General features: G+C 31.6%; 1 protein-coding gene across 1 annotated transcript in view; it reads left to right on the plus strand.

Annotated features, from left to right (window-relative positions):
- The first annotated feature begins 347 nt into the window (after nt 1-347).
- Nucleotides 348-12,993, plus strand: part of LOC118205402 (thioredoxin reductase 1, cytoplasmic-like) — a 68,802-nt gene continuing 56,156 nt past the window's right edge. Inside the window, exons 1-6 of the mRNA XM_085817142.1 lie at nt 348-749; nt 1,975-2,035; nt 9,152-9,369; nt 9,489-9,561; nt 9,642-9,710; nt 9,831-9,881. Of these exons, the coding sequence (XP_085673268.1) occupies nt 642-749; nt 1,975-2,035; nt 9,152-9,369; nt 9,489-9,561; nt 9,642-9,710; nt 9,831-9,881 (580 nt within the window). The 5' untranslated portion in view covers nt 348-641. The remainder of the gene's footprint in view (nt 750-1,974; nt 2,036-9,151; nt 9,370-9,488; nt 9,562-9,641; nt 9,711-9,830; nt 9,882-12,993) is intronic.

Consider the following 12,993-nt stretch of genomic DNA (forward strand, 5'->3'; position numbering starts at 1 on the left):
ATCTTTTATCCAGACAATAATATTAAATCCAAATAATATACACGCGTTTTACATCCCTACACAGTCATCCTCAGATAAGGCAATCTCTTATATAAATTGTTTTTTTAAATATAGCTTATTTGAAAACCTTTGGTGTGACAAAATTCCGACTACTTTCAGCTTTTGATTTGATAACTTTCCTTTTTTTTTTTTTTTTTTCCCCACTTTACTGCATGTTTTAAAAACTGAACGATGGAGCCGTAAGGCATATCGGTAGATTTTATTATCCCTTGTCTTATCTTCCATTTCTTGATATTTTTTATCGAGGAAGGTAAGTTTCATGAAACTTTCACTACGTCAGAATATTTTATCTAAAACGGAAATTTTACGTAACACCGCTAGAAGCTATGACGCAATTTTTGTTTCAAGTGGTTGGTGTCTCGGAACAAGTTTTAACTGCATGTCTTACACATGGCGCGTACTTTTTATTCTGTTAGAGCAGTTTTCGGACTAACATGTGAGTGAATGAATGAGAGTAACAATTTTCTGAATTCCTGCAGATACATTTGAATTAATCTGTATCGTACTTTTGTTTCTTTTACGAAAGTATATTAAATTAATTGGATAATCTGTTAATTTAAACGTAGCTTAACAAATTAACGATGGCTCCTATTTTGGATCCAGCAGAGCTGGCTTCTGTTATTGACAATTATGTGAAAACCAACAGGGTGATGATATTCAGTAAAACAACATGCCCATTTTGTGCAAAGGTAAGTAAGCTGTTCTGGAAATCGTACGGTATAATGATTATTCACTGATTGCCATAAGTTTTGACTCACTGACCTAGTTTATTTGTTGTGTTGCAAGTACATATAAATTTTCTTATTATTTAAAGTTAAATTTCTGTCAAAATGAAGATAGAAATTAAATTACTGAACGAAATGCTATAACTAATGATTAAAAATTCCCAAACTTTAGGTAATTCATGCTATCGTGTTTTTTGTATGTTGAGTATGATAAATCACAACGTGCATTTAAAAAAAAAAAAAAAAAAAAAAAGATATTTTGTGGCTGTCATCTCGTTTTTAGTATATGTATGTTAATGAATGAAAAAAAAATTGTAGCTGAATAGATGTTTTGAATAATTGCTTGGGCAATTTAAAAGACTGTATGTAACAGTTATGTAAACGTAATTCACTCATCTAGTGACCACTGTCGCACGGATTATATTAGAAAAAACAGTGGCTTTTCATTTAGTATTCATAATATTCATGTAAAACAGTTAGATAATTGTGACATATATTTATTTAAAGTTGTGAAAATAAATAATTGCTTGGGCAATTTAAAAGACTGTACGTAACTGTTAGTTATGTAAACATAATTCAGTCAAAAAGAGAAATCTGTCTCTGTCTGATTAAGTGCTTGGCCAATTTAAAAGACTGTATGTAACTGTTAGTTATGTAAACATAATTCAGTCATCTAGTGTTCACTGTTGCATGGATTATATTAGAAAGAAGAGGCTTTTCATTTAGTATTCATAATATTCATGTAAAACATTTAGATGTTTGTGACATATATTTATTTAAAAGTTGTGAAAAATAAATAATTGCTGCACTGTTTTTTCATTTAAGATTTAACAAGACTTAAGTAAGTGTCAAAAACAGTCCTTTAAAACATGAAATGCTTTGTTGGAAATATTTATGCAATAAGTTTCCATTTGTATATTTCTGTACTGCTATAAATTGGTTTATAGCTGCTGAATCAGTGTAGTGTTTGGTTATTAATTAAGAGTTTTAATTGTATTTTATGGCTTTGTGTTTCATTATTCTTTTCCCTTGTTTTTCAATTTGATGTTGTTTTAAATAATTAACTGCTTGGATTTTTGAATATTTATGTATAGAAATATATTTAATCATACTTAATTTATATTATTCTTTTATATTTTATATATGGAATTTGTAACATTTTAATAAATGATTACAAATTTTTTTGCAGGTCAAGCAGTTATTTACTTCTTTGAATGTAGAATTCTTTTCCTTGGAATTAGACACTTTAGGTAATTCATATGGATTTATTTTATTTACTAATGTTTAAAATTTTATAAAGCATTTTAGAAGTCTCCTTATGCTTTTAAAATATAATTAAAAACCTGCTTTGTCCGTTTGAATATTTAGAGAAGTTAATACATTTGAAATTCTACTTTTTAAATTTAATTCGGTCTTTGAAGTAGCATTTATCATAATTTATGATTTTCTTTAAAAGATGCAAGCTATTTAGAAAATAAATTCTTGAATGTAGAATTTTAATTTTGTAGTGTAATGAGGGCATCTTCAAGCTATGACAATCTGAAATGATCAGATATTTATGGATAATTTACTTGTATTGCTTATTTTCATCTTGATCTTTATTATGCAAAGTAAGTGTTTTTTTGGTAGATTTGCTTTGTTTCATCTGCCAATACTTAAAGAATACTGAGGAATAATTTAATTTTGCTGTTGATATCGTGTGAGGATAAGTAAAAGTTTGATCTGTTTTATCATAACAAACATTTCTTTTCTTGTATCTAAGTTGTAAGAGATGTTACATTTATTCTTATTTAATGCTGTGTTGTATTTTATGGGAATGGTGCCATCTAATACAAATTTCAGTTAATTTTTAATTTTTGCTGTAGTTTTAATTACTTTTGAAAAGAGTATCAGATGTTTTACCATCCCCAAGTTAAACAAATGTATTTATTCAATGCAGTGCAGTTTAAAAATTTAATTTTTCAGCATTTTGGTAAAATTTTTAAGCCAGTAAATTGGATTTATATTCATGAAGTAAATTATTTAAACAGTTTTAATTTGCATTTTTAAAATTAAGATATGCACATTTATATAATGACGGCATTTAAGAACATGAAAAAAATTATATTAATTTGTATTCTTTTTAGAAGGATTAAAATTTTTTTTTTAATTCTGGTATTTTAATCATTGCACTTTTCAGTGCGATACATTTTATTTCATGAATCTATTTATTACACTAAGGTATGCAAACATGAATTAGTTTGCATACATTAGTGTAATATTACTAATGAATTTTGTGAAAAATTAGTTGTGCCCTAGAGAAGTATTCACAAAAAATCATTTTTATAATACTGGTCAGTAAGACTTAATAATATGAATTACAGAAATTTTTCATATCAATTAAAGGTAAAATTAATGGCTGTATAGTGTTTATGGCAAAGCATATCTGAGCTATATACTTAGTAGGGATACTTTCAGGGAAATCTTCCTAAGAGAAATTGCCTGTAGAGTAGACGTGAGGAAAACTCGTGCAGCCAGCCTGTTCAGTTACTAGAAATACAAACCAAGGCAAAATGCCAATATTTCACAGTTTATTACAGTTTTCCATTGACTAGCATCGCAGAATGAATGTTATGTTAAAAATGTTGCTACATGATTTAGAGATTAAAGATGGTTATCTGATTTTATTATTTTAAGTTTTTAATGAAGCATTTTTATTTTCTTATGTAAATTTTACTTGATATACAATTATTTTGAACTGATATCAGTCATAATGATCATATCATCTTGCTAATGTCAATGATTTAACATTATGGAGTGCCTATGGTTCAAACTCATGTACCTCCACATCACAAAAATGTCTAATTAGTGAGCAGAAGTAGGAAACATCAGTAACTAGTTATCTTGATGCACACTAGAGGGAGCCACGTTGGTTCGAGAAAGTTTAGAGATAGAAAAAAAAAAAAAAAAAAAAAAAAACAAAGTTATAGATTTTTTATAATTTTTTGGTATTTTTTAACATATATAATCATATCTTTAAGTGTAATTTAATTATAAACAGTTACTAAGTTAATTTGAATTATTTAGAATTTGTAGAATTTTTTTAAAAATTGTAAGTATTCTAGAAAATTAAAGTGTGAGAAAAGGATTGAAAACTGAAAAACAACAGTATTCTTTTTTTTACTTGTATTGCATTTTCATTTTAAATAATTGTATAAATGTACAAATTACCATCAGGGAACTATCAGTAGTTGTCTGTTTACACATATTAAAAATTTAAGTCGGGTTTTAAATTTGTAACAGGCGTTGTAGTTCTTTTCTGAGAAAGTCTACATAAGAATGAGTCTATGCAAATACCCAGTTAAACTGTGTAACTCACTTTTATGTCCGTACTAACATGCTTTAGAAGATAGACTCATTCTTTAGCACTGGATTCTTTTTTCTTATTGTACATTTTATGAATAGTTTTATTTACTTATTATTTAACAGCTTGCAGATTTCCACATTGTTATCAGTTGAAATGCAAGTTGCAACAGTGAAATTCTATTTAATTTTTTGCAGAAGTGAGGAATTATATTGTCTCCTTAGTTTCTTCATTTTCTGTATTTGTAGGTAAAAGTATAGCATAAGGTACCCCTTGGCGATTTTTGGCGGTACACGGATACCAATTTTGTGCAGTTCTTTGACTCGTTATTTTGGCTTGCGAAGCAGTGATTTTTGGGCCAAAAATCATCGCTACACAAAGCCAAAATAACAAGACAAACAATTGCTCAAACTCAGTATCCATGTACACATAGACTTATTTTCACTTAAAAAAAAAAACTTCGAATTGCACAAAAATGGCATTGCGCACTCTTTTAACTTTATCCATGTACACGTCGACCTATTTTCACTTAAAAAAAAAATCCCAGAATTGCACAAACTTGCATTGCACACTCCCTTTACTTTGTCCATGTACACATCGATATATTTTCACTTAAAAATTCAAAGGAGCATCAAAGACTACAATATAGGCAAACAAAAAATACATAATCTCAATAAAATGCAGTTTAAACCAAACAATAAAATAACATAAAAAAGAAAAAACATGGGTACTTTTCCGTTTCGCCGGCGCAAATCTCGCCAAGCAGACTTTATTGGCGACAACATACAGTATACACATAAAAAATTTTAGTTCTAAGAATTTTTTTTTGAAGGCATAAACATTTTAATATCGCTTAAAACTTTATAAAAAGCCAATAAATAAAGACAATAAATTTGTACAAAGACATTAATTTAAGAATTTACTATGCTTTCATGGTTCAACATCCTAATTCGCCGGTTCATATCACGTGACTCCAAGCGATCTCATCTCACGTAAACTACTCTACAAAAATCTAATGCTCTCAGTAATTATCTACATTAATTTCAAGTTAAATCTTAATTTGGAACACAAGTTTAAATGCAAGAAATATTTCAATGCGTACGAATAGCTTACTCAGAAATTATGTAAAACTGCAGTGCTTTTACTTCACTAATGCATTCTCATTAGAATTGATGAATTTAATCCTTGACTTTCCTTTTCTATATTTTCGGTGTCGGGTAAGAGCTGCGATTGCATCCTAATTGACCTAATTACCGAAAATGGCCTTAGACATAAAACTGAGCTATCTGATAAAAATTCTATGTAATTATATGCCAGTATTGAAAGAAACAATCAATCTGATAAGAAAAAGCTGCGACTTGTTTTGAAAATAAGACGTAAAAGGTTACCAGCGATAATATTCCGTTTGGCATCGATTGTACCATTATTGGCGAGACTTTATCGCTTGCGCCAGCAAAATGGAAAAGTACCAAAACATGTTATGCATTTAAGCAATACCAAAAGCAAATATTCACTTACCATGATTTTCGAGTTCGCTTCGTAAACCAGAGCCACGTAAAAATCAAAATATCAATCTTACTCAAATGAATTTTTTCAAACCAGGTACTCTTTCTGATCGAACGCTTCACATAGTGACCATCTGAACCTTTCTTCCTACAAATCCATCTAAACGGTTTTAACACACACCACAAAAACGCTTACAAAACATCCCATTATTCAAAATTTCCCAGAATCATGCACCCGATTACTTCACAATAGGGTTTCCATAACATTCAACTACTTAGGTTACCATAAATGAAACAACAACTTGGCGATAAATCAAACAACAATTTCGCCATAATACAAGGGGTACCTACTCTACCCGTATTCGTGCAATCCACAAAAGGAAGAATGAATCTGGCATGGTGAAAGCAGTTGATTATTGTGGCATGTTTCATGGCATCCCATGCAATACGAGGGCCATCCAGGAAGTAGATTACGTTTCCGTCTGTGTCCGCTAGGGGCGGGGCTAGCGCGGCCATCTTGGGGTCAGAGCATTGCGCAGCTCAGCCTGCATCTAGCCGTGCTAGTGAGAGGTTCGTGCTGTGCTCCGTTCAGATACTGTGACGGTTTGAAATGTCTGCGTTAATTGAAAATCCCGCGAGCTGCGAGGTGCGCTCAGTAATAAGGTTTCTGACTGCAAAAAACTGTAAACCGATAGAAATCTATCGGCAGCTTCGTGAAGTGTATGGGGACAACATTCATGCAATCAATGCAGTGGGGGCACACAAGTTCTCCCCAAAAACCCAAGAAATGCGTGCAAACAATGTCGGCAAGGAAGATGATGGCGACTGTTTTTTGGGACAGAAAAGGTGTAATTTTGGTGGACTTCCTGGAAAGAGGCACTACAATAAACTCTCAAAGGTATTGCCAAACTCTCCAAAAACTCAGAAGAGCAATTCAAAACAAGCGCAGAGGAATGTTGAGCTCTAAGATCTTGTTGATTCATGACAACGCCCGGCCCCACATGGCAAATGTCACTCATAAAGTTCTTGAATCTTTTAAGTGGGAGTTGTTTCCTCATCCGCCGTACAGTCCCGACCTGGCACCGAGCGACTTCCACCTATTCCCAGCAATGAAGAAGTGGCTGGCTATGCAGCGTTTTGATGACGACGCACAGCTGCAAGAAGAGGTAACGAAGTGGTTGAAGGCGCAGGCGGCCGAATTTTTCGACGAAGGAATTTCCAAGCTCGTACATCGCTACGATAAATGCCTTAATTTGTATGGTGACTATGTAGAAAAGTAGTATTTGAGTGTGGCTTTCATCTGTATATAATAAAATTTGTTTCCTATACTTTGTTTATTTTTTTATTCCAAAACGTAATCTACTTTCTGGATAGCCCTCGTATAAAAATTAGTGAAAGCCAGCATTATGGTATAGTATGACTTTCATTGTAATCAGAGCTGGGTTAATCATTAAGCAAAATAAACACATGATTGGTCTCAAGAAAGAGACATCATGAAAAGGTTACTTACTTCGACTTTGGAAAGTTGTTCAAGAGGAATGAGATAAAAGTACATCTTTCGATACTACAAAAATCTTTATTGTTTTGAAATTACAATATGGAAAGATAGTGATGGATAAGGGTTATCAAGTAGAACATTTAAAATACAAAAATTTAAAGTGAAATATTTCTATAATTGCATCGAAAATTGTCTAAAAAGTGTGAGAATAGCCTCTGTGTATTCATCGTTCATTTTTGCATGTGCCATATATTTGTTGTAATTTTGTCTGAAGTACATGATTTCTACCTTGACTTTTCCGTTATTTAGCCCAAATGGGCATTAGACCCTCAAAATTACATTTTGCTTCGTTTCACTTTCTGCGTTGGTTCTTTTTTCAAACTGTTGCCACCAAATATTATCTCCATGTATTATATATAAAGAAATGAAATAATGAAAAATCTGCATGAACGTTTCTCGCATTGTGAAAAAACAACAGTACCAAGAGTCGTCAAAATTTGAATAACATAGACCTTCAACAGAACATGGCTACTTAGAAGCCCAAATTTTGATTTTATTTTATTATCTATTTCTATATTTATCATTAACTATTTTGCACATGTTCTCTGTTTCCTTCATCCAGAGTTGAAGAGTTGCTTCAAAGTTGGGCCAACTATGCTAATGGACTTTAATAAACTACTTGTGTTTTAAAAATGAAATTTCATAGTACAAGATGCCAAACTGTGTTATACTATATGAGTTACATTAAATAATTTGTGTAGTTGATGAAATAATTATTACTGTGGTATTCTTGGAGCTAGGAAGATAGTGAAGATGACTGCATTCAAAGACAATTGCATTGGAAATAATAACAAATAAAAAGTGAATTACAGTGGAGCAGACTCTTCATCAGATGAAGGTTGAATGATATTTTTCTTTAAGTATATATTTAAAAAAAGGAGGGGGAAGAAATTTTTTTTCAGGTAGTGGAGTAAAATAAAGTAATTTAATGGATTTAAATTTTTTATAGAATTTGAATATTATCACATCTAAATTTGAATTATGAGACTTTTTAATTGATAATTTCAAAATAAACATTCAAACTGATTATGTAACATTTTAGACTGTATTCAGAATGAATATGTAACATTTTATACTATTTTTTGAAAATGTGTGTGATAATGTGTATTATATTAAAGTAATTTATGATTAAACATTAAAACATTATTACAATTAATATAAATGCTATATAATTCATTTTTCATATCTTGTTTTATACATAAATTTTTTCCCATTACAATAAAATTTGTGATACATAAAAAGAAAAGAAATATCTAGCTATGAAAATGCTTAGTTTAAACTTTCTAGGTTATTGACCAGTATTCTTGCTGTATTATTGATCTCCATCCTTGGCCTAGATTTAGCATGATGTTGCTATGGTGATAACCATGTCTTTCAAAGATGCCTAAATTTTTGCCGCAGTGTTGTGCCATTGATGTACAAGGTTTATACTACTTAATTTTATTGCATATTTTTTAAAAAATAAGGATAGGTTTATTTTTCAAAAATTTTTGCTGTAATGAAAAATCTAGCTTTTTTTGCAGTGTGAAATAGTTTAAAGTTGAGTGTGAAATAGTTTAAAGCTGTGAAAGTTATAAACTGGTTATGAAGTTTTAAAATCTCAATTATAATATAGAATTTATATTTTAAAATATTTCAGAAAATTTTAAAACTATTTTAAGTTAATTAATTGTATAAATAAATTTATACAGGCTGTCTGTGGAGTTAATACTTTTTACTTTTGTGTTTAAGATTTATGAGTATTATGTGTTTAATTGCCAAGTCTTATTATTAGTTCTCTAATATGCAAACTTTTATCTATGTAAATGTGATTGCTTGAATTTTTCTCGAGATATTAAAATGTGACCTACTGAATAAAATGTGAGATTACAAACAAGTTGTTCATGTAAACAGTCTGCTTTGGAGTAAATGTGATTCATACATATATGACAGTTTGGTACAAATTTTTTCTTTTTCTTAGAAAATGGCCTTCAGATGCAACAAGCAATGGCTGCCAAAGCTGGACGATCTACTGTCCCACAAGTATTTATTGATGGGCAGCATATTGGTGGTTGTGATAATACAATGGCAGCACACAGTAGTGGAAAACTTCAAGAAATGCTTTGCATTACAAATGAAAAATATGATTATGACTTGATAGTCATTGGAGGTGGATCTGGTGGACTGTCTGCATCAAAAGTAAGAATTTGCACATGCATATTTTTTTAATATTTCAGAAAATCCATTATAGTAATTTAATTAATACTTTTTTATTATTTACTTTTTCTTAAATAATTCTTTATTCTCTAATTACCTAGGAAGCAGCTAGGCTTGGGAAAAAAGTTGCTGTCCTAGATTTTGTCATACCTACTCCTCTTGGAACTACCTGGGGTTAGAATTTCTATCTTTTGCTTTAGTTTTTGAATTAAAAGTTAAAATCTTTGTTATTAAAAATGTATTTAATATTTTAGGCCTTGGAGGAACATGTGTAAATGTTGGTTGTATTCCTAAAAAGTTAATGCATCAAGCTGCATTGTTAGGTAGGTTCTTCACTAGAGATATTCTAATACCACTGTAGTGAAATTTTGTTTGAAATTTGTTTTTACAATTTCATACAATACTATTTACTTATGATTTAATATTTCATCCTTTTAATCCAGGTCAGGCTATAAAAGATTCCGAAAAATTTGGTTGGAATATTACAGGTGCTGGTAAGTGTTTCTTACTGCATATAGAAATCATTCTTAAAAGAATACTTTTTTACTCTTTTTTTTTTTTTTTTTTCTTTGTCAAAGGCTTGGTAGTTGCTTGTTTCTTTTTATTTTTAAATTTTGTTTATTTTATTTTTAAATATTGAGATTCTGTAATGATCTGTGTTCATTAAAAATAATCACCCATTGAGTGTGTTAATAAATGATCTGTGTTCTTTGCTGCTGTTGTTTATAAATTAACATTCATCCAATATTTTTTTAGAGCACAGTATTTAGCTTCTTTCATGCTTGCTAAGTAAGCTTTTCTTAAATACTCTCTTTTGCAAAAATATCGAAGCACCAAGAAGAACTTCTGCAATCACAATGAAATTTGGTATGCAAAAACATCTTGATTGAACATGCAAATGATCAAAGTTTCAAGGCAAATGAACAGGAATTGGGATCATAGCGTGCATTGCTAGTGTGCAGTTCGCAAAGTATAAAACCAGTAACAGAGTCAGAAAATTTATCTTCTTTTGTTGCTGCCATTGTAATTCCGTAAAGAAGCAACTAAGGATGCCATTACGAAGATATCGAAGACCTTACAGACGACTTAACAACTCCAAACGCGGTCGCATCGTAGGGTTGCGTGAAGCTGGATGGTCTTACTGAGCAATAGGCCGCTACCTGCAGCGTACAGACACTGCTGTGCAAACATGTTGACAGATTGCTACAAGCAGATTGCCGACGAAATGAAGGCTTAGGAAGGCCAAGGAGCACAAATGCAAAGCAAGATAGAATGATTGTTCGCCAGGCATGGCATCGTTATCGACTATTCAATGCACTGCAGCCACATCTAGACCTCCCATGGTACCGTCCACCATCTCATGGCGCTTGTCAGAGGCGGATTTACGCTCACAGAGGCCTTTAAGATGTTTGCCTTGCAACATCGACAGAGTCGTCTGGAGTGGTGTCGCAGCCAATCATCATGGCTGCCATCAGACTGACATCATATGGTGTTCAGCGATGAATCCTGCTTCACTCTTGAAGCAGATGGCCACCCTCTTCGTTCTGGAGAGGACGGGGCCAGCGGTCCTAATCAGCCTTTGTTTTACAAAGGCATACAGCCATAACCCCTGGTGTGATGGTGTGGGGTGCTATTTTTTATGACAGCAGGTGAAATTTAGTCATCCTCCATACATCTTTAACAGCTCAATGATATTTTTATGCCATCCTGCGAACGGTTGCATTGCCCTTCATGGCACATCATCCTGGGGCCATTTTCCAACAAGCTAATGCCAGGCCACATACTGCTCGCATATCTCTGTACTGTCTCTGTGCAGTTGATACTATTCCTTGGCCAACAAAGTCACTTACCTTTCACCAATCAAGCATGTCTGGGACATAGTAGGTCGCCAGATTCGGGCACCACAAAATATTGCAGATCTGGAACGACAACTGCCTGGCAGAATGTGTCGCAGGATGACATTAGGAACCTCTACCACTCCTTGCCTCAACGAAATCAGGCTTGCATTGCCGCCAGAGGCTTTTTGACCAACTACTAATTTGAACACTCAATGGGTGATTGTGAGCCGTAAACAGGTACTATAACCTTGATATGAATCATTTTATTGTCTGTGTATGAGCTATACATATATTCAATTTCATCAAAAACAACCACTTCCTTCATGGATTTTCGATTTTTTTGCACTTTTCTTAACTAAAATACAGCAATATTTTATTACTATCAAAAATATAAGCAGAAATTTTTAAAAAAAAATATTTAATATATTTTGGAGGAAGAAAATTATCCATGGAGGTAAATCAAATTTTTGCTGAATAATGTGCATATTTTTATCACCTATTTATTAGAAATGTGCATTTGAGAATAAATATGCATAGTGCTCTCTTTTTCCCCTTTTAGAAGAATGACTTTAAAAATGTAAAAAGGCTTCGGATGCTATAATACAAAATGAGGGTAAAGTATAACAAATATAAGTAATAAAAACAGGTATATGTACCAGTAAACGTATCACCTAAATAACAATAAAATAGTAAAATAACAATTAACAGATCAGTAATATAGCAAAAACTGAAAATTCAAATTCCTTCCTTTTTTGTTTATTTACTTAAGTAGTGTCTTGCCATCTGTTAAGCAAAATTTAGTAGTAAAAGTCAGAAATGTATGCAAGGCTTCATTGTTGTCTGAATGGGGAAAAGATAAAGTGAACAAACAAAGCCATATAATCATAGCTTGCAAAAAATTAGAGATCAGCAGGCAGAGGATAAAAATTATTATGAATCTGAATTACTAAAATTATTTATAACATCGCAAGATTTTAATTATAATGTTATACGATTTGAGTTATCAAAGGTAATTTCAGTTCTTTCATTGCAAACATATGCATTCAGATCTCTTTTTACTTCCTTGTATGAAATAAAAAGGAAGTACTGTAATCTCGAAAATTTTCAGGCAGCATATTTCAATGAACATATCCATTTTGACTGCTATTGAACGCAATTTAACGATGTTTTTGCGTGACATCTGTATGTGAGGTCATAATAAAAGACTCTTTTCCTCCAAATATATATATATATATAACTGCTATGAAAAGAATTCTAAAGATAATTTTTTGTGGCGTCTGTACGTATGTATCTCACATAACTCAAAAACGAGTAGCCTCAGAACATTGAAATTTTGTATATAGGACTGCTATAACATGTAGGTGTGCACCTCGTATTTTGGTTGCAATCAGCTGAACACACGATGCACTGTACAAGATATGAATGTAATAGGAAATGATTTACAACACACAAAGAGATTTAATATCACAAATACAAAAATATCCATCACTCGAATAGTTTTTTCAAATCGTTCACAGTCTCAAGCATCTCATTTTCAACACATAATAATGCATTCATGTTTAAAATACTTTCTTCAACTGTATCAGCAACATAAAACATATAAACAAATCTCCAACAATGAAAGAAAAATTCATTCTATAGGTCTTTTATCGTTTGTTCTTTTTACTTTAAAATATATTTATATATATGAGGGTTGGAACTTAAATAGTGGCAACACAGCTGAAAAAACGCTACGCAACAAAACCAAAGAATATTGCATATACCACAC

Source organism: Stegodyphus dumicola, chromosome 5 (genome assembly GCF_044657685.1).
Source record: "Stegodyphus dumicola isolate Sdum_Otavi_A_Nest chromosome 5, ASM4465768v1".
NCBI classification, from domain to species: Eukaryota; Metazoa; Arthropoda; class Arachnida; order Araneae; family Eresidae; genus Stegodyphus; species Stegodyphus dumicola.